Raw genomic sequence first — 19,555 nt, 5'->3', positions numbered from 1 at the left:
CTACGGTACAAACAAATATGACCTACGCAAAATATTAACCTATGTAGTTAATAAACACTGATATGACTGAAAATATAATAGCTTATAAAATCTTCAAATTTCACACATTTGTAGATCATGCCAATAATTCCTCACATATCAGCTCCGGGTGCCCCAATACTGATCCCAGTTTCTCTACCAGGTTCAAGGAGGCACAGGTTGGTGCCTAATTCTAAATTCTAATTCTAAACATTCCTACAGCAGATGAGGATGTCAAATGAAATTTCCAAGGTCTACAAATTTCCTTGTCTTCTTAAGAGCAGCAGAGAATATACTTCTCTCCTTCTGAGATTCTTTAATGCTGACAAATATGACATCCCACTGAAAAGATATGATGGCCTATTTTTTCAGAGTCAAAAAATAACACAATGAGAATTAAAATATCTTCATAGGCCTTCAAATTTTAGTAGAAATTAAAGAAACAGAATACAGACAATAGAAGATACAGAGATTTTGTGCATTTAAACAAGCAGTACGCAATTTTAATTCCTCTTTAAAGTTTTTATTTTTAAAAACTTTCTCATTAAGCATGTTTAAAAATCAAAAACATGACCTCTGAAAAGTCTAAACCAAGAATTTAATATATCCTGAGGAAATTCAAACATTAATTATAATTTCACAATGCAGTAAGTTTTATATAAAATTAAAGATTTAATAATAGTTCAAAATAAAAGTATTAAAAACAACTCATTCTACTAGATTTTAAACTACATTCTTATACATTCCTACATTTATAAGTTTTTCCATTAACACTGCTCAAAGACAATTAAAAATGGCTTTGCATAAAAGCAAATAATTCTGTTTCACAAAGTTTTCACATTCTACTTCTGCAAAAGTTAGATGATGAACTAGCTGGCCAGAAAAATGAACTTTATTTTTTAAATACCAGATAGTCTTCAAATTTCTAATCACATTCCTTGTGTTTTATAAAGAAATAGTTGATTGGTAAAAACGAACTTATGTTTAGGGGCCAGGCACAGTGACGTTAATTTATAGAAATGATTCTAACAATAAAATCACAATTTATTTTTTAATGGAGCCTCAAAATAGAACAAAGATCATAATCATTAAAATCACACTGTAAGAAAGTACTCAAAGAAGATGGATGCTATGGAATCAAAGGTAGGTAACATTTTACCATTAACTCAGAACTGCTATTTTAAGTCTGCAATTATTGACATAAAGGTTGAGGACACATGATAACCATACAAGTAAAAGCTTTCCTATTCCAGGCTACTCTTCCAAAACCAACCCCATCACAAAGAAAATATTTTCAAGATGAGACTCAACCAGAGGCTCATGTCTATCTAATTTGTATGAACTAAGCTGAACTAAAGGGCGCACAGGGATTAAAAAACAAAACAAAACAAAACAAAAAAACGAACAACAACAACAACAAAAAACAGGAGTAAAGCCTTACCTCATGCTTAAGAATTTACAACTTTTTCCATATTTCCTTACTTATAATCACCACCTCTTCCTCCCTGCATCTCTTCCCAAATGGATATATTACAAAAAAAATGTTTGAAAGCTTGAACCCACCAAATCTCTATCAAGTTCAAAGACTTGCCATTCTTGCTAAGATAATGTCTAAAAAAACAGATAACATTTGAGTGTGGTCAGCCAGATGGCAAAATAAGAAACCCCAGGCCTTTCTTTCCCCATGAAGACATGGATTCAACAATAACATATAATCCTACTGCCTTTGTGATACATTCCAGCACCCCAGGTGAACATAAAATAGCATCAAAGCTCATGTCCTCCCTTCTATCTGCCCCAGCAAGGCAAGATTGAGAAAAACATGACAACAGCAACTTTCACCTTCTCCCTAGGGAGGAGCAGAAGAGGAATATACCTCCAATGGAACAGTTGGGGGCAGTATTACCCTAGAAACCTCTTGACTGAATCTAAGTACTGACATTGAACAGGGTGCCAGGATGAGGGTCACTGAGAACAAAGGCAATCAAAGTTTAGCATCAGACTCTGCAGTATCAGAAACAGACACAAGGTGGAGCTCCAGTACTGTAGTTTACTACAGCACCAGCGGCCACAAGTAAAGCAGACACACACACTCCAGAGAGAGCAAACACAGACGCAAACCTTCCATGCACAAACCTAAAGAGGATGCATCCCCATAAAATATTTGTGAGGTCTCAGGATTCCCTAGCTAGACAAACTGGATGAAGAAAGTCTTCCCAGTATGAAACCAGACTGCAAAGACTGGAGAGTTAGCTAAGCCTTCAAATGCCAAAGCCCTAACAGAAAATAACAATACAAAGAAACAAGGAAATATGGCCGATTCAATGTAAAAAATTAAATTGTAGCCAGGCGCAGTGGCTCACACCTGTAATCCTAGCACTTTGGGAGGCTGAGGCAGGCAGATCCCTTGGGCCCAGAGCTCAGAACCAGTCTGAGTAACATGGCCAAATCTCTACCAAAACAAAACAAACAAAAAAAAAATTAGCCAGGTGTGGTAGCGCACACTTGTAGTCCCAGCTACTTGGGAGGCTGCAGTAAGCCATCAGCACACGACTGTACTCCAGCCTGGGTGACAGAGCAAGAGCCTGTCTCAAAAAAATAATAAATAAATCACCACAAATTGAGCCTAAAGAAATGGAAATATAGTCATACAAAGAATTCAAATTAACTGCCAAAGGATGCTTAATGAAATAAATGAGTACAGATGGACAAACAAAAACTCGGTGTAACAATGCATAAACAAAAAGAAAAAAAATCAACAAAGATAAAAACTATGATGAAGTAGCCAACATTATTTCTGGAACTGAAGCATACAGTAAATGAATTGAAAATACACTAGAGGGATATCACAGTAGACTTTGTAGGCAGAATTTTTTTAAATCAGCAAATTTGAAGACAGAACTTTCAAAACTGCCAAAGGAAAGGAGAAAAAAGGCAAAGGAATGAATAAACACAAAAAGAGCTTAAAGAACTTATGGGCCACTATCATCAGAACAACATATACATTATGTAAGTCTCAAAGGAGAAGAAAGGGAGAAATGGGGAAAGAGCCTGTTTGAAGAAATAATAGCTGAAAACTTTCCCAATCTGAGGACATAAATGGACATACAAATTAAAGAAGCTCAAAGAACTCCAACTAGGATAAATCTAAAGAAAACTACACCAAGACACATAATTACACTGTCAAAAGTCATAGACAGAGAGATAATCTTGAAAGCAGCAACAAAAAAGGGAATCATCAAGTACAAAGGAGCTTCTGTTCGATTACTAGCCAATTTCTCAGCAGAAACCTTGCAAGGTAGAAGGGATTGGAAGAATATATCTGAAGTACTGAAGAGAAAAAAAAAAAAAAAAAAACACTGCCAACCAAGAACATTATATCTAGCTAAAGTGCCCTTCAAAAATGAAGTAGAAATTAAGACTTTCTCAGATAAACAAATGCTGGGACAGTTCATCACCACTAGGTTTGCCCAACAAGAAATGATAAAGGGAGTCCCTTAAAGCAAAAGGATAAAAAATAGCAACACAGTAACACAAAAATACTTAACTCCCTGGTAAAGTCCAAGGAGACTTCAAAAAGTTCCTGGAAAAAATGGAATCAAAAGATAAAAATAAAAAATATAAATTTTATTTCTCAAGAGAAGCTCCCTAAAGGTCAAGACACTTTTATAAGTGATGATATCAGCCATTTATCACATCTCTAAAGACCAAGGGTCTTGGGAATTTATGCCAATGCAGTCTTTTTACATTACCAACTGAAAAAAAAAATAGGTGCCTTTTAAAGATTTAAGATTAGTAAACAAAACAAACAAACAAAAAAAACTCAGAAGGGGCGAAATCAAGACTATAAGATAGATGCCTAATTATTTATCAACAAAAATCTCATAAAATTGCTCTTGTTTGATGAAAGGAATGAGCAGGCGTAGTGTCACGATGGAGAAAGACTTTGGTGAAGCTTTCCTGGGGATTTTTCTGCTAAAACTTTACCTTTCTCAAAACACTCTCATAATAAGCAGATGTTATCATTCTTTGGCCCTTCATAAAGTCAACAAGCAAAATGCCTTGAGCATCCTAAAAAACTGTTGCCAAGACCTTTGCTCTTGACCTGTCTTCTTTTGCTTTGATTGGACCACTTCCACCTCTTAACAGCCATTGCTTTGATTGTGTTTTGTCTTCAGGATTATGCTGGTAAAGCCTGTTTCATCTCCTGTTACAATTCTTTGAAGAAATTCGTCAGGATTTGATCCCATTTGTTTAAAATTTCCATTAAAAACTTTGCTTTTGTCTGCAGCTGATCTAGGCACAATGGTTTTGGCACCCATTGAGTGGAAAGTCTGTGAATCTTTAATTTTTCATAAAGAATTGTGGAAGCTGAACCAACTAAGACATCTATGGTGTTGGCTGTTGTTTCTGCTGTTAATCATTGGTCCTCTTCAATAAGGGCATGAACATGATTAATCTTTTCCTCACAAATTGATGCAGATGGTCTGCTGCTGCAGGCTTCATCTTTAACATCATCTCATCTCTTCTTAAGTTATCCATTTGTAAACTGCTCATTTATTTGAGACACTGGCTCTGTAAACATACTGTAAATCAATGATTTCACCATTTTTCCACCTAAGCTTCTTCATAAACTTGATGTTTGTTCTTGCTTCAATTTTAGCATAATTCATATTGCTCTGATAAGGGCTCTTTTCCAAATGATGTCTTATCCTTCCTAGTACCTCAAACTAGATTTTGTTCAGAAATGTTATAACAAGTTAGTAGAAGTTTATTTTGATACAAAAAAATTTTTAAATCCATGCATAATTTTCTCATAATATACATTTTCCATGAACTTTCTGAAGACTATTTGTATATAAAGAAATATGACATCTTCTAGTATTGTAATGCAGTAATACAGATCACTTAAATATGGTATAGAATTTTTAAAGCATAAAAAATAATTATACATCGGTGTTAAAATATACACAATATAAAAAGAGGTAAAGTGTCATCAAAAACAAAGCAGGGTAGGGCAGAGGTGAAAAAAGGAAGAGTTTTCATACGTAATTGAAGTTACTAATTTAAAATTTAGTTTTATCACTTGAAGATATGTTATGTAAATTGCAAGGTAAAGTCAAGGAAAATATCTGTAGAACATACACAAAGAGAAATTAGAAGAAAATCAAAACATGTCACTAAAAAAATAAATCAATGAAACACAAAAGAAGGCAGCAAGGGAAGAAAGATGGACAAAAAAGCTATAAGACATACAAAAACAATAATCAAAATGGCAATAGTGAGTCCGTGTCAATAATTATTTCAAATGTGAATTGGGCTAGGTATGGTGGCTCACATCTGTAATTCCAGCACTTTGGGAGACCGAGGTGGGCAGATCACTTGAGGTCAGGAGTTAGAGAACAGCATGGCCAATATGGTAAAACACTATCTCTACTAAAAATACAAAAATTAGCCAGTTGTGGTGGCAGGCACCTGTAATCCCAGCTACTCGGGAGGCTGAGGCAGAAGAATCACTTGAACCTGAAGCAGAGGTTGCAGTGAGCCAAGATTGTGCCACTGTACTCCAGCCTGGACAACAGAGGGAGATTCCGTCTAGAAAAAAAAAAAGGTTAAGTGCCCCAAATAAAACACATAGATTAGCTAATGGAATAAAAAAATAAGATCCGGCCGGGCACTGTGGCTCAAGCCTGTAATCCCAGCACTTTGGGAGGCCGAGACGGGCGGACCACGAGGTCAGGAGATCGAGACCATCCTGGCTAACACGGTGAAACCCCATCTCTACTAAAAAATACAAAAAACTAGCCGGGCGAGGTGGCGGGCGCCTGTAGTCCCAGCTACTCGGGAGGCTGAGGCAGGAGAATGGCGTAAACCTGGGAGGCAGAGCTTGCAGTGAGCTGAGATCCGGCCACTGCACTCCAGCCTGGGTGACAGAGCCAGACTCTATCTCAAAAAAAAATAAAAATAAAAAATAAAAAAATAAGATCCAACTATAGGTTGTTTACAAGACACCTGCTTCAGATCCAAAGATGCACAAAGCCTACAAATAAAAGGATGGAAAAAGATATTCCATAAAACTGGAATCTGAAGAGAGTAGCTGTACTTACATCAGACAACATAGACTTTAAGACAAAAACTGTCACAAGAGACAGAATAGGACATTATATAATGATAAAAGGGTCAATTCACCAGTAAGATATGCATCTAACATTACAGTTCCCAAATTTATGAGCAAACACTGACAGAAGTGAAGGGAGAGAGAGAACAACACAATAATAGTAGGAGACTTCACTAGCCCACTTTCGGTTATGGATAGAACAACCACACAGAAGATCAATAAAGACGCAAAGAACTTGAACAACACTATAGACCAATTGGACCTAACAGACATACCAATGAACAACAGCAGAATACACATTCTTTTCAATTGTACATGGAACATCTCCAACACAGACCACGTTACGTGACAAAACAAGTCTTAAACTTAAGAAGACTGTAATCATATAAGGTATATTTTCTATCAACAATGGCACTAAACTAGAAATCAACAGTAAAAGGAAAACAGTAAAATCCACAAAAAAGTAGAAGTTAAACAACTCACTCTTACACAACCAATGGGTCAAAGATGAAATCACAAGGGAATTTAGAAAATATCAGGAGACAAATGAAAACAAAAACACAATACACCAATATTTATGTAATGCGGCTAAAACAGTATTACACTTAACATTAACAATCAATAAAGATCTCGAATTAACAACCTAACTTTAGACCCTTTCAAAGAACTAGGAAAAGAGAAACTAAACCAAATTAATGAAGGCAAATAAAGTTTAAAACAAAGATAAATAAAATAGAGAATAGAAAAACAATGAGAAAAAAAAAAACAATGAAACCAAGAGTTTGTTTTTTGAAAAAATTAACAAAACTGACAAACCCTTAGCTAGATTACGTAAGAAAAAAAGAGATAGTCAAATAACTAAATCAGAAATGAAAGGGGACATCATAATTGATGTCACAGAAATAAAAATTATAAAAGACTTACATGAACACATATATGGCAACAGATTAGATAATCTAGAAGAAATGAATACATTCCAAACATATAATCTACCAAGATTGAATCATGAGTAAATAATCTGAACAGCCCTATAACAAATAAGGATATGAAGCAGTAATCAAAAACTTCCCAACAAAGAAAAGCCCTGGACCAGATGGCTTCACCTGAAAATTCTACCAAATAATCAAAGAATTAACTCTTGAAACTCTTACCAAAAAAATGAAGGGCAGAGAACACTTCCAGAATCATTCTATGAAGCCAGCATTTCTCTAATACAAAAACTAGAAGACAGAACAAGAGGACTACGGAACAATACCCCTGACGAAGACTGATGCAAAAATCTCCCCCAAAATACTAGCAAACTCAATACAATAGCACTGTTTTTTTTTTTGTTTTTTTTTTTTTTTTGAAACGGAGTCTCGCTGTGTCGCCCAGGCTGGAGTGCAGTGGCGTGATCTCGGCTCACTGCAAGCTCCACCTCCCAGGTTCACGCCATTCTCCCGCCTCAGCCTCCGAGTAGCTGGGACTACAGGCGCCCGCCACCACGCCCAGCTACTTTTTTGTATTTTTAGTAGAGATGGGGTTTCATCATGTTAGCCAGGATGGTCTCGATCTCCTGACCTCGTGATCCACCCGCCTCATCTCATTTTGTTGTACAGGCTGCAGTGCAGTGGCATGATGATGGCTCACTGCAGCCTCAACCTCCCAGGCTCAAGTGATTCTCCCACCTCAGCACACCCACCCTCCTCCTCAATACCTCACAACCCCTGCCCCAAGCAGCTTGTACTACAACTGTGTGCCACCACACCTGGCTAATTTTAAAATCTTTTCTGGAGACAAGGTTTTACCATATTGCCCAGGATGGTCTTAAACTCCTGGCCTCAAGCGATTCTCCTGCACTGGCCTCCCAAAGTGCTGGGATTACAGGCATGACCCACCATGCCTGACCCAACAGCCCATTAAAAGGATTACACACAATAAGCAAATAGGATTTATACTTGAAATGCAACAGTGTTTCCAAATATAAAAACAAATCATTGTACTATACCATATTAACAAAATGAAGGGCAAAAACCACATTATCATCTCAATTGATGCACAAAAAGCACCTGATGAAATTCAATACACTTTCCTGATAAAAACACATAACAAACTAGAAATAGAAAACACCTCAATATAATAAAAGCAATACACAAAAAGCCAACAGCTAACAGCATACATACTGGTGAAAGACTAAAAACTTTTCCTCTAAGATCAGGAGGAACAAGGCAAGGATGCTCAATCTTGCCAATATTCAAGATAGTATTAGAGGTCCTAGTCAGAGCAATTAAGACAAGAAAAGGAAATAAAAGGCATACAAAATAGAAAAGAAGTAGAATTATGCTCAAAAATGGCATAATCTTATAGTAGATAACCCAAAAGATTCCACAGAAAAACTATTACAACTAATAAATGATTTCAGCAAGTTGCAGGATACAAAAATTAGTTATGTTTTCATGCAGTAACCATGACCAATCAAAAAAGGAAATTATGAAAACAATCCCATTTACTACAGCCTCAAAAAGGATAAACTACCACAGAGTAAACTTAACCAAGGAGGTGAGAATAACATCAAAATACAAAACACTGTTAAAAGAAATGAAAAAAAAATACCAATAAATGGAAGGGCATTCCATTCTTATGATTTGAAAAACTTAAAATATTGTTAAAATGTCCAAACTATCCAAAGTGATCTACAGATTCAATGCCATTCCTACCAAAATCCCAATGGTATTTTTTGCAGAAATATGAAAAAAGAAAAATTCTAAAATTCATATGGAATCTCAAGAGAACCCATACAGCGAAATCAGTCTTTAATCAGAAGAATAAAGCTAAAGGCCTCACACCTCCTGATTTGAAAACCTGATTTTACTACAGAACAACAGAAATCTAAAACAGTGTGGCACTGGCATATAGACAGAATAGAGAGCACAGAAATAAACCCTTACATAAAAGGCCAAATGATTTTTCATAAGAATGCCAAGACTACACATTGGGGAAAGGACAGTCTCTTCAACAAATGGTGCTGGGAAAACTAGATAACAAGCAAAAAGAATGAAGTTGAACTCTCATGCCACATACGAAAATTAACATAGATTAAAGACCTAAAAGTAATACCTAAAACTATAAAACTCATAGAAGGAAACATAAAGGAAAAGCTTTGAGACATTGGATTTGGCAATGCTTTCATGGATATGGCACCAAAAGCACAGACAACAAAAGCAAAAATAGATGAACAGGACATCAAACTTAAAAATTTCTGTGCACCAAAGAAAACAACTGACAGAGTGAAAAGGCAACATATGGAATCAAGAAAATATCTGTAAACCATCAAAGGGTTAATATCCAAACTAGATAAGGAGCTTCTATAACTCAACAACAATAACAAAATAACCCCACTCAAATGGATAAAGGATTTCAATAGACAATTCCCCAAATAAGATTTGCAAATGGTCAACAGCATATGAAAAGATAATCAACATTCCTAATAAGAGAAACACAAATCAAAACCACAATAAGATATCACCTCACACCTATTAAGACAGCCATCGGAAAATAAGTATTGGTAAGGATGTGGAGAAATTGGTACATTTCTACACTGTTGGTGAGAATATAAAATCCTAGAAAAACGCTATAACCATTATGGAAATAGTATGGAGGTTCCTCAAGAAATCAAAAATAGAACTACTATATGATCCAGCAATCCCACTTTTGGGTATATATCCAAAAGAATTCAAAGCAAAATCTCAAAGAGATATTTGCACACCCATGTTCATCATGGGTATTATTCATAACAGCCGAGAGGCAAGGCAACCCAAATGTCCACTGATGTATGAATGGATTTTTAAAATGTGGTATCTAGATACAATGGAGTATTACGCAGCCTCAAAAAACACGGAAATCCTGTTATGTGCTATAAAATGGATGAACCTCAAGGATACTATGCTAAACAACAAAATAAGCCAGTCACAAAGAACAAATACTGCATGATTACAATCATATAAAGTATCTACAGTAATCAAAATCATAGAAACGGTGGTTAATCAAGGGCTGGGGGGACTGGGAATTAGTGTTTAGTAGATATAGTTTGTTTTGGAAAATGAAATACTTCTAGAGATCTGTTGCTTAACAATGTGAATATATTTAACACTAGTGAACTCTACACTTAATAGCTAAGATAGTAAATTTAATATGTTTTTTACAACAAAAAAATTGAATATGTGAAATGTAGCTGACTTTGTCTAATACTATTCGTAATTTTCTCTAGGAAGAACATAAAAATACTGTAAAATGAGTGTGACGAATGTGTGACAATGTATTTTTTTCTAAATATCATATGACAAGTATTGAGGAAAGAAAAAGAGATACTATTCTATTTAAAGTCAGGAAAAGCAATAAGGGATACATATTATTTATAGAATACAATGGAAATCATTTGCAGATATTTCAAATCTACTCCCAATTACAGTATCAAACAACTTATGAAATCTGACATAGGGCATGGTGCCAAATACCTGTAGTCCCAGATACTCTGGAGTCTGAGACTGAGGATCAATCCCCTGAGCCCAAGAATTTGAGACCAGCCTGGGTGATAGCAAGCCTCCATCAGAAAAATAAATAAATAAATAAAAAACAAAAACCCTTAATATAAACCCTTAAACTTGGACGTTTCAATGAGTAAATAAGTTTATAATTACTATACTAAAAATAATTTGTGTTAATCTTTTATTGCTCTTTTATAGAAAATTTGTATTAGTAAAGATAATTAAGTATTTTTAAATTCGTTTATCAAAATGGCATTGTTTAGTGAACATTACAAAAGAGTATATATAAAACATGAGCCCATTTTTGTCAGAAAAAATTATGCATAATATATGCATGCGTAGGAAAAAATGTGAAATATGCCCAACAGAATATCAATAAAAATTATCTATAGAGTAGAAATACATGCCATTTTTATCTTTTTTACACGTTTTCTAATTTCCTACAATGAATGCATAAACAAATATGTTAAAGGCTTATTAACCCATACATGTGAAAACATAATTAAGCTAGAATACAACTGAAGGTTTCTTTACCTAGAGGCAATGTTTATACCTACTTATTACTTCTGCAACCCCAACTTTCTCACTAGAGGCTATGCAAAAACAAAATCAAAATACACAAATAAGATTGGCAGCCTTGGCAGAGTAGAAAGTAGAAACTAACACTAGAATTCAATTTGTCTTTTATGTTCCCATTCTCAACAAATGGTAATTTACATTGCTCACTGGCTCACTAGTGGCAAATACAGGTGGTTCTCCCCTGAGACTTTCATAAGTTTTTACAACAGAAACCAGAAATAATAGTCTCTTTCAACTCCTGTTTATCAGCAGAAAGTTGTCCCTGAGCAATGTCCAGGATACTAAAAATCAAAATCTAGGGTAAGGGGAACGAGGGCAACTTACCCAGTTAATAAGATGATCCCATCCCTAGAACAGGTATGCATATTTAATACAAACCACCTTTGGCCTTAGAAGAGAGAAGCTAAATGAGAAATCTATTCTGCACCTTCTCCCTTGCTGTTATCATCACTCTCTCTCTCTCTTAAAAAACAAGTCACCCCTGGGTAGCTCTTCAGTTTTAACACTTTTGCTGACAATATTCAGAAAAGAGAACAGGAAATTGCCTTGATCCACCACAAACTAGCAAACTCATATCTGCATGTTTGTAAAAGCACCTCAACTCCACAGATGATAAAAGAGAGTGATGTATATTTGACACAAGTAGGTTAACAGAATTATGCTCACTTTAGACCCAGCAGAGTCTTTTGATTTTACCTTTTCTTATTCTTTTATGTTCATAGTAACAAGATATCACGTTCTATAGCAATTGCTCCCAGTACTCCACATTGAATAAAAATTGACAACACGTCTTTAAAAATAATCATTTACTGGCCGGGCGCAGTGGGTCACCTCTGTAATCCCAGCATTTTGGGAGGCCGAGGCAGGCAGATCACGAGGTCAGGAGATGGAGACCATCCTGGCTATCACGGAGAAACCTCGTCTCTACTAAAAAATACAAAAAATTAGCCAGGCGTGGTGGCAGGCGCCTGTAGTCCCAGCTACTCGGGAGGCTGAGGCAGGAGAATGGCGTGAACCCGGGAGGTGGAGCTTGCAGTGAGCAAAGACAGTGCCCCTGCACTCCAGCCTGGGCGACAGAGCTAGACTCCATCTCAAAAAAAAAAAAATAGTAAGAATAATAATTTACCAAGAGCATTTTGAATAAATTTGCATTGAGACTAAATAAAACAATTGAAAACTTGTTATTTAAGTTTATTTGTAATTTATTTCCCTGCCTTAATTTATGTGAACAAATTACCAAACTACTTATAGTAATAAATAATGCCAGCATCCAATTACATTGGAATCTAAAAAAATCAAGGCTACATTTTCATTCTCATAAAGAGAATAAAAATGTAAAATAATCACCATATTAAGATAAATTTCCTACACATATCTAAAAGTTGTTTTAATTCTATTCTTTTTCATTTATAACTATGATAACATTATTGACGTTTTCTGAATTTCAAAAGTCAGCTGCCAAATTAAACAAAGCATTTGGGGAAAATTTAAAATTGTAACAAAAATATCAAAACAAATATACAGACTATATATTTTAAATATTAACCTACCTTACAGCACTTTTGCAATATTGCCAATGCCTAATAAAAATACAGATTTAATACTAATCAAAGATTTGATCTTTTTCAAGAACATTTCTCAATCATCAGAAGAAAATGGAAAACATTGCAGTAAAACTTCCTAGTTTTCAGAACGACTATACACCAAGATCATTCTGCAAAACAAAAGATTCTTCAATGGACAGAGTTGTCACCTGAAATATAGCAATTTGGCAGAGCACCTACAGTTTCTGTTTTTCTGAGGGAGAATGAATTGCTGACAAAGAGGGTAAAGGAGATGGTTTGCCAGTTGGTACTAAAAAAGAACTGAGCCACTCATTCACATAATCGACACGGAAAGCTCTCCATCACCAGGCCAACAAGAGTGGAAGTGGGGGCTGGCAGCCTAGCAACAAGCCCCTTCTTTTACCTTCTTCTGTACAATCCCCTCAGACTTAACACTAACCTTTTATAACATCTCCTCTCTCTTTTCTCCCTCAAGGCTGCCATCCCATGATGTTCATTCTAACCATATTTCACCTACATGTAAATGGAGAGACCATGTTATTTACCCACCATTAATGAAGCAAAAAGCAACAAATTGTCCCCCGTCTTATGGTCCTTCAGAAATACCCTTGTAAACAAAGGGGCAAGGAAGAGGTAAGAGATACTTAAGACAGTAACAAATGCTTAGACTTCTGCTATGAAAATAAATAGGCTTTCTTTATAATAAAGGGAATGAAAATACTTATCACTGGATTAAAAAAGAAGGGAGAATGTATGTGTGAACCCATCTGGGAGCTACTATGTGCCAAGCACTACGATAATCTTAATTAATCTTTATACAGTATCTCCATGAAATAGACACTGTTATAATTCCCTTTGTACAGATATGAGATAACTAAGGTCGGGATAAGTGTTTTCCCAAAGCTAACAAAACTAGTACTTGAAAAAGGTGAATTATGAAACCAGATGATCTGATTTCACAGCCCATACTCTTAGCATTATGCTATACTAGATACACGTATTCTGAAAAAGGAAATATACTCCTTAACTTTTTGTATGTAAGTAAAAGTAAAAGTAAAAAGATAGGTATATCCCAGATGTCTCCTTATTCTGTCATATCAGAGTATAAGATATGTTGTTTTGTCTTTCAATGCTTTTAAAGTTGAAGGCTATGTAAATGTTAAGAACACTGAGTCTGGTTTAAATTCCACCTGAGCCTTAACCATGTGCCTAAGAATTTGTTACCTAATCTCTAAACCTGTTTTCTTCTCTGCAAATAGGAACAACTATAGCTACTTCAACTTTTCATTAAAATGGGGTTCCATATGTGTTAATATTTTAAAAAATTCAAGAAGTTTATTTTTTAAAGTATACTCAGTCAAATGCAATTGTTGCCACCACCTAAACAACAAATCTGGGATTACAGGTAAACATACTTCTATTCAGAAAAATTAAGTTTATTTAAAAAGTGCCTAAATACTGCTATATCATGTACTTGAGAATGTATCTAAAAAACACTGCTACTTAAACACTTGTTCTACTAATGACAGAATACTTTCTAGGAAGTCAGTATGTCAGTTATCCAATTTGTTAATAACTGAGACTGGATTATGTATCCAGATCTTTGTTCAACACTATAAAGGATACAAACAAGGAAAATACATGCTCTCTTAACTTCAGAAGTTTGTAATATTGTTAAGGCAAAGTTATCATGCATGAAAGTTACATAAAAAATAAAGACTTCTGTTTTATGATTCATGAGAGTAACAAACATTCAATGAAAGAAAAAGATGAGTATAAACTGGAAAATAATAATGTGATGAGGCTCTGAGCTAGCCCTGAAGAGCAGTTAAGATTGAGACTAGTAAAGAGAAGTGAAAGAGTAATTCTGGATGGAAGGTAAATATGTAAAGACAAAGTGACAAAAACAAGCATAACTTGTACAGGGGACAGTGAAGAGATAAATCTAACTATGGAGACTATAATAAATAAATTTCATTGGAAAGGGCACATAGTTTATGAAAAGCTCAGCAATTTAGACAACCACTAAAGCAACGTTCTTAAAACAAATCTTTAAACAATATTTAAATACGTAGTCATGTTTAATTAGAGATATTCACAGTCCAAAAAATATGTTACATATTTCAAAAAATTTTACTTTTGAGAAAACTACAATATTTGTGGCTCTACAGTTTTTCAAAAAGAGACTTAACTGTTAGAGATAAATACTGAAATATTTAGAGAAAGTGATAACATTCTAGGATTTGCTCTGCTTCAAAAGAATGAGAAGGGATAAAGTGGGTGGTCTTAGATTGATAATTTTTTTTTTCTTTTTTTTTTACGAGACAAGAGTTTCGCTCTTGATGCCCAGGCTCGAGTGCAATGACATGAGCTCAGCTCACTGCAACCTCCGCCTCCCAGGTTCGTGATTCTCCTGCCTCAGCCTCCCGAGTGGCTGGGATTACAGGCATGCACAACCAGCCCGGCTAATTTTGTATTTTTAGTAGAGACAGGGTTTTTCCATGTGGGTCAGGCTGGTCTTGAACTTCTAACCTCAGGTGATCTGCCTGCCTCGGCCTCCCAAAGTTCTGGGATTACAGGCGTGAGCCACCGCACCCAGCAGGTTGATAATTACTGAAGCTTAAGGCTAAATAGAAGGAAGCCTGTTATACTATTCTGGTTACCACTTTTTGAGATGCTTAACATTTTCCATTACAATTTTTTTTTAATCTACCAAGTTAGAATATTGTTGGGAAAAGGATCAAGTCATATAACTATATTCTAATATTTCCACAAATGTATTTGCTACAATCAATTATGATACAAGACTGACAGAATGAACCAGACTATTACTGTCTACTAATCAAAGCTTTACAAAGAATTAATTCAAAAAACCCTGCTGGCTTAAGAGAAGCCTTTGTAACTGCTATACATTTTAAATCAAAATAGCTTTGCCATGTTTGTATTTTTTACTTTTTTTAATTATAAAAAATTCTGGTTGAGATACTACTACAAATTAAACACAAACCAAATGAATTATTAAAAGAAATTAATGCCAGTCCTAAAACCACTTGGCTTTGTGGTTTCAGATATTGAAAGGTAAATTTTCAAGCAATGACAACATTAACAACACATGCTGGCATGCATCCCAACAGTAGTTAATATCAGCAACACATGGCATACAACCCCCTCCACCCAGAAGAAAGAAATCAGGGGCTAATTCTATTTTTATTTCTTCCTGTTATCCACACGCAGGTGGCAACATAACACTAGCTTCAATAAAGCAGACGAAGTTACCTTTCTCAAAATAGATGACCACTGCAATAAAGCCCCAACTCATGCACAGGAAAAATTAATTTGCTTTTACCCTAGCTAAAAGATATTTTATGTCAAATCAACTGCAATTATTATTTGAGTGTGCATTTCTTGAAGTTCACCAATAACAACATTCAATAAGCCCAGCACTGTGCTACATACGTTATCTCATTTCATTCTCAATGCAACCTTATTTGACAGATTAAAAAAACAGGCTTAGAAAGGTAAAGTTCCTTGGGAAAAGTCCAACTAAATGTGTTGGAGAGACAGTATCTGAACCTACATCAGCCTGATGTCAAAGCCCATAACTACCTCACTATATTGCCTCCCATAAAATCAAATCAGTCTATGATCAATGGTGTATATTATGGACATAAAGATGCTCATATAACCTAACTGAAATTTAGAGTAAGCATCAACTCTTAAAGAAGATTTATAGGAGTGATTATCTTTTTAATAAACTTCTAATTCCATAAGATATACTCTATAAATAAAAGACTAAGTGATCTTCACTTCTCTTTATTTTACTGCATTTCCCATATTTTCCATAATCCACTTTATAATGAAAATTCCTTTAATCAATAAGTCAATTTCAGTTTCAAATGGATTTTTCTATGTTGAATGAGATCCTCCAAGTTTTGCTAAATTTATTAGCAATGAGTTTCCTATGGAGCTTGAAAGAAATAAATTGTTATTTAATTATCTACAAAATTATACAACAGGAAATTAAAGTACTGCTATCAAATGTTAAAGCCAACAATCTACTATGGAGCAAAACGTTTACTGTTATAGAACCAGAGGTCTTCAGAAGAAACACCGATCAGGCCTCAACACTTCCAAGTAGTGAATGAGAACTTACAATACCATTTGGCTGTCTCAGTCAGTTTTCCGATGTCTGATTTTAGTGACGGGTAAAAGCCATTAATTCTGAAAAGTCATTCTTTTGCATGTATCTGTCCATCTCCTCCTTCCTCTCACATACCCTCTTACTGCAAAGTCCACATGGACCACTTAGCATCTGACATTTTCTCTCCTGGCTCTAGTCCCTTCATACTTTCATTCTACATAACTGGTGTAATATACAACATTCAGAGAATTGCAACAATAAAAGCCTGGCAAGTTATTTTGCAATGTACCCTGGCACGCAAACATAAGTGATTAAAATGTTTTGCTGCTGTCACTAACACCCTTTTTATAAGAAGCAGTTATCAATATAGCACAAATTGCTACTCAACTCACCTAAACCTCACCCAAACAAAGAGAAAATGAATTAAGTAACAAAAATGCCTATATGAAAGCTTCCTTGAGGTATTTAAAACAGGCAAGGGGGAACAGACCGTCAAAAGTCCAGAAAAACGTAACATTTTTTACTTTTCTCCGAAATACCTAGATTTTCTGTATAGGAAATGACCCTGGTCTGAACTCCACGCTGAGCAAGTGAAACGCCGGTGAATTATCGATCTGTCGTGGGAATCCGGTCTCCCTTCCTCCTTCCGCTGCAGCTACTTCTACTTCCCAGCAGGAACTGAGCGTCGAAATCCTTTAACTCCAAGACTAAGCACTGCAGTTACCTCTCCGGGACACCCATTCAGCCCCCACCCCGTTACACCTGCGATGCTGACGTAGGCAAGCACTTCTTTTAATAATCTCACCCTGACAGAGTGAAGACCTACAGTATTAACTGCTGTAAAAGTCATCCCAACTGCGCTCTCAACTGAATGAGACTTTCCAAATCGAAGTGCAAGTTGCTGTAGAAGCCCCAGTGCATTCTTCTTTGAGAGATTAAAGCCCCAGAAAGGGCTGCATTTAAAATACACACACACCCCTTTTCCCAGGGTTTTCTTAAACTACATTTGGAGAAAATGCTGCCCCACACAGACACACTTGCCTTATCACCTTCCCCACCATTTCAGGCCCGGCTGCCCCGGAAGAGTCTGGTTAAAAGGAAAAGAGAGGAAGCGGGGGCTGTATGTTACGTTCGCGATTTTGTACCCCCAGAGTTTCAAGTACACATTACGCTCTGGCAGTCAGGGATTCCAGAGAGGCACAGAGAAAAAAGAAAGAAAAGGCGCGGGGAGCCGGCTGGAGGATTCTGCAAGCACAGGCCCCGATGGAGCGCCCGTTCCGGAGATGGGATTTCCCTCCCTTTCCCCTCCCCCGCCCGTTCGGACCCGCGGAATTCCGCCCCCGCCGCGAGCCCGGAACAATGCAGCCGCCCATCCCGGGGACCCGTCACTTACCACCCAGGTCAGTGCACCGTTGCCGCCGCCCACGCCGGCTCCCGCGCCGCAGCCACCGGACTTGGCCATGGCGAGTGCCTCCAGCTCACAGGCCCCGAGGCCGCAGCCGCCGCTCCCGCCTCCCTGCGGGCCGCTAGGCCCAGCCGCTCCGCACCCACCGCTCCACTCGCCGCACTCCTAGCCGCGCCGACCCCCGCGCCCCATCGCGAAGACCCGGAGCGGACGTCCAGCCGAGCCCGCTGAGGAGGCCGCGCCGCCGGCTGCCCTCAAACTCGAGGCGCGGCGTCCGCGTCGCCCGGGCCTAGCGTGGCGGCTGGGGAAGAGAAAGCTGGGAGCGACCGGCGACCGCCGAGCGGCGGCGCTGCCTTCTCGCCCGCCCGCGGGCGCCGCTGCAGGCCGGGCTGAAGCCCAGGCGTGCGAGCCGCGAGGGCGGCCGGGGAGCCGGAGGCGCTCGGACGTGGCGAGGACGCAGAGGTGCCTTGTCCTTCTCACACTCCGCGAAGGCCAGCCGCTCGAGTCGCCAGAGTAGTCGTCTCGGTCGCCGCCGCTGCTTCAAAGGCCACCTTAGTCAGCCTCCCTGCAGCCCCGGTTTCCTCATACACACACACCGAGAGGGACAATAAACAGAGCCGCCGCCGCCGCCACGGTCACCTCCCTCTTGTCCGGCATAACACCGCACACACACATTTGCACACCGGGAAGAGAGGGAGGGCGCGGCGGCCGCCCCCGCTGTCAGTCAGCGCCATGCTGTCCAATCGGGGCCTTGTCGCCACAGCCTCTCGACCAATCCCAAAATTCCAAGCCCCCTGGAGGGGCGGGACCCGAGGGGAAAACGTCATTGCGGGTAGCAACCGAAAGGAAGACTTGGGGTTTTTGTTTGTGTGTGTGTCTGTGGGTTTTCCATTTGAAGGGAGAGCAGGGGCTGCTGTCAAGGGTCAATTGAGGGCGGCAAAGGGAAAGGGTCGAATTGGCCTCGGGTCGATTGTAATCCTCCAAGCGTGCTGTTTACTCTGAGACCTAACCGGGAAGCCGAAGCGTTTCTTTGCCTGGGGCCTCTAAGGATGAGGATGGGGGCGGGGGTGGGAGTGGGCGTGGGGGTGGCAGGAAGCAGCCGGGGGCCGTCCCAAAGGGAAATTATTTTTAAAGAGCGGTTGTAAACCGCAGGCAAGACGTTGTAGACCACTGGTGCAAGGAGGCCCCGTGACCCGGTCTCCCCAA

General features: G+C 37.9%; 1 protein-coding gene across 2 annotated transcripts in view; it reads right to left on the bottom strand.

Moving 5' to 3' along the window:
- Positions 1–19,020, bottom strand: part of TOP2B (DNA topoisomerase II beta) — a 66,528-nt gene extending 47,508 nt beyond the window's left edge. The window contains exon 1 of one of the 2 annotated variants that reach the window (XM_015132251.3): positions 18,338–19,020. In XM_015132251.3, coding sequence (XP_014987737.2) covers positions 18,338–18,406 — 69 coding nt within the window. In that variant the 5' untranslated portion in view covers positions 18,407–19,020. 2 annotated transcript variants of the gene reach the window in all.
- Between the last annotated feature and the right edge of the window lie 535 nt (positions 19,021–19,555).

This window comes from Macaca mulatta, chromosome 2, assembly GCF_049350105.2.
Source record: "Macaca mulatta isolate MMU2019108-1 chromosome 2, T2T-MMU8v2.0, whole genome shotgun sequence".
NCBI classification, from domain to species: domain Eukaryota; kingdom Metazoa; phylum Chordata; class Mammalia; order Primates; family Cercopithecidae; genus Macaca; species Macaca mulatta.
Note: the sequence above shows the minus strand (reverse complement) of the source record. Positions and strands in the feature narration are given on the sequence as shown.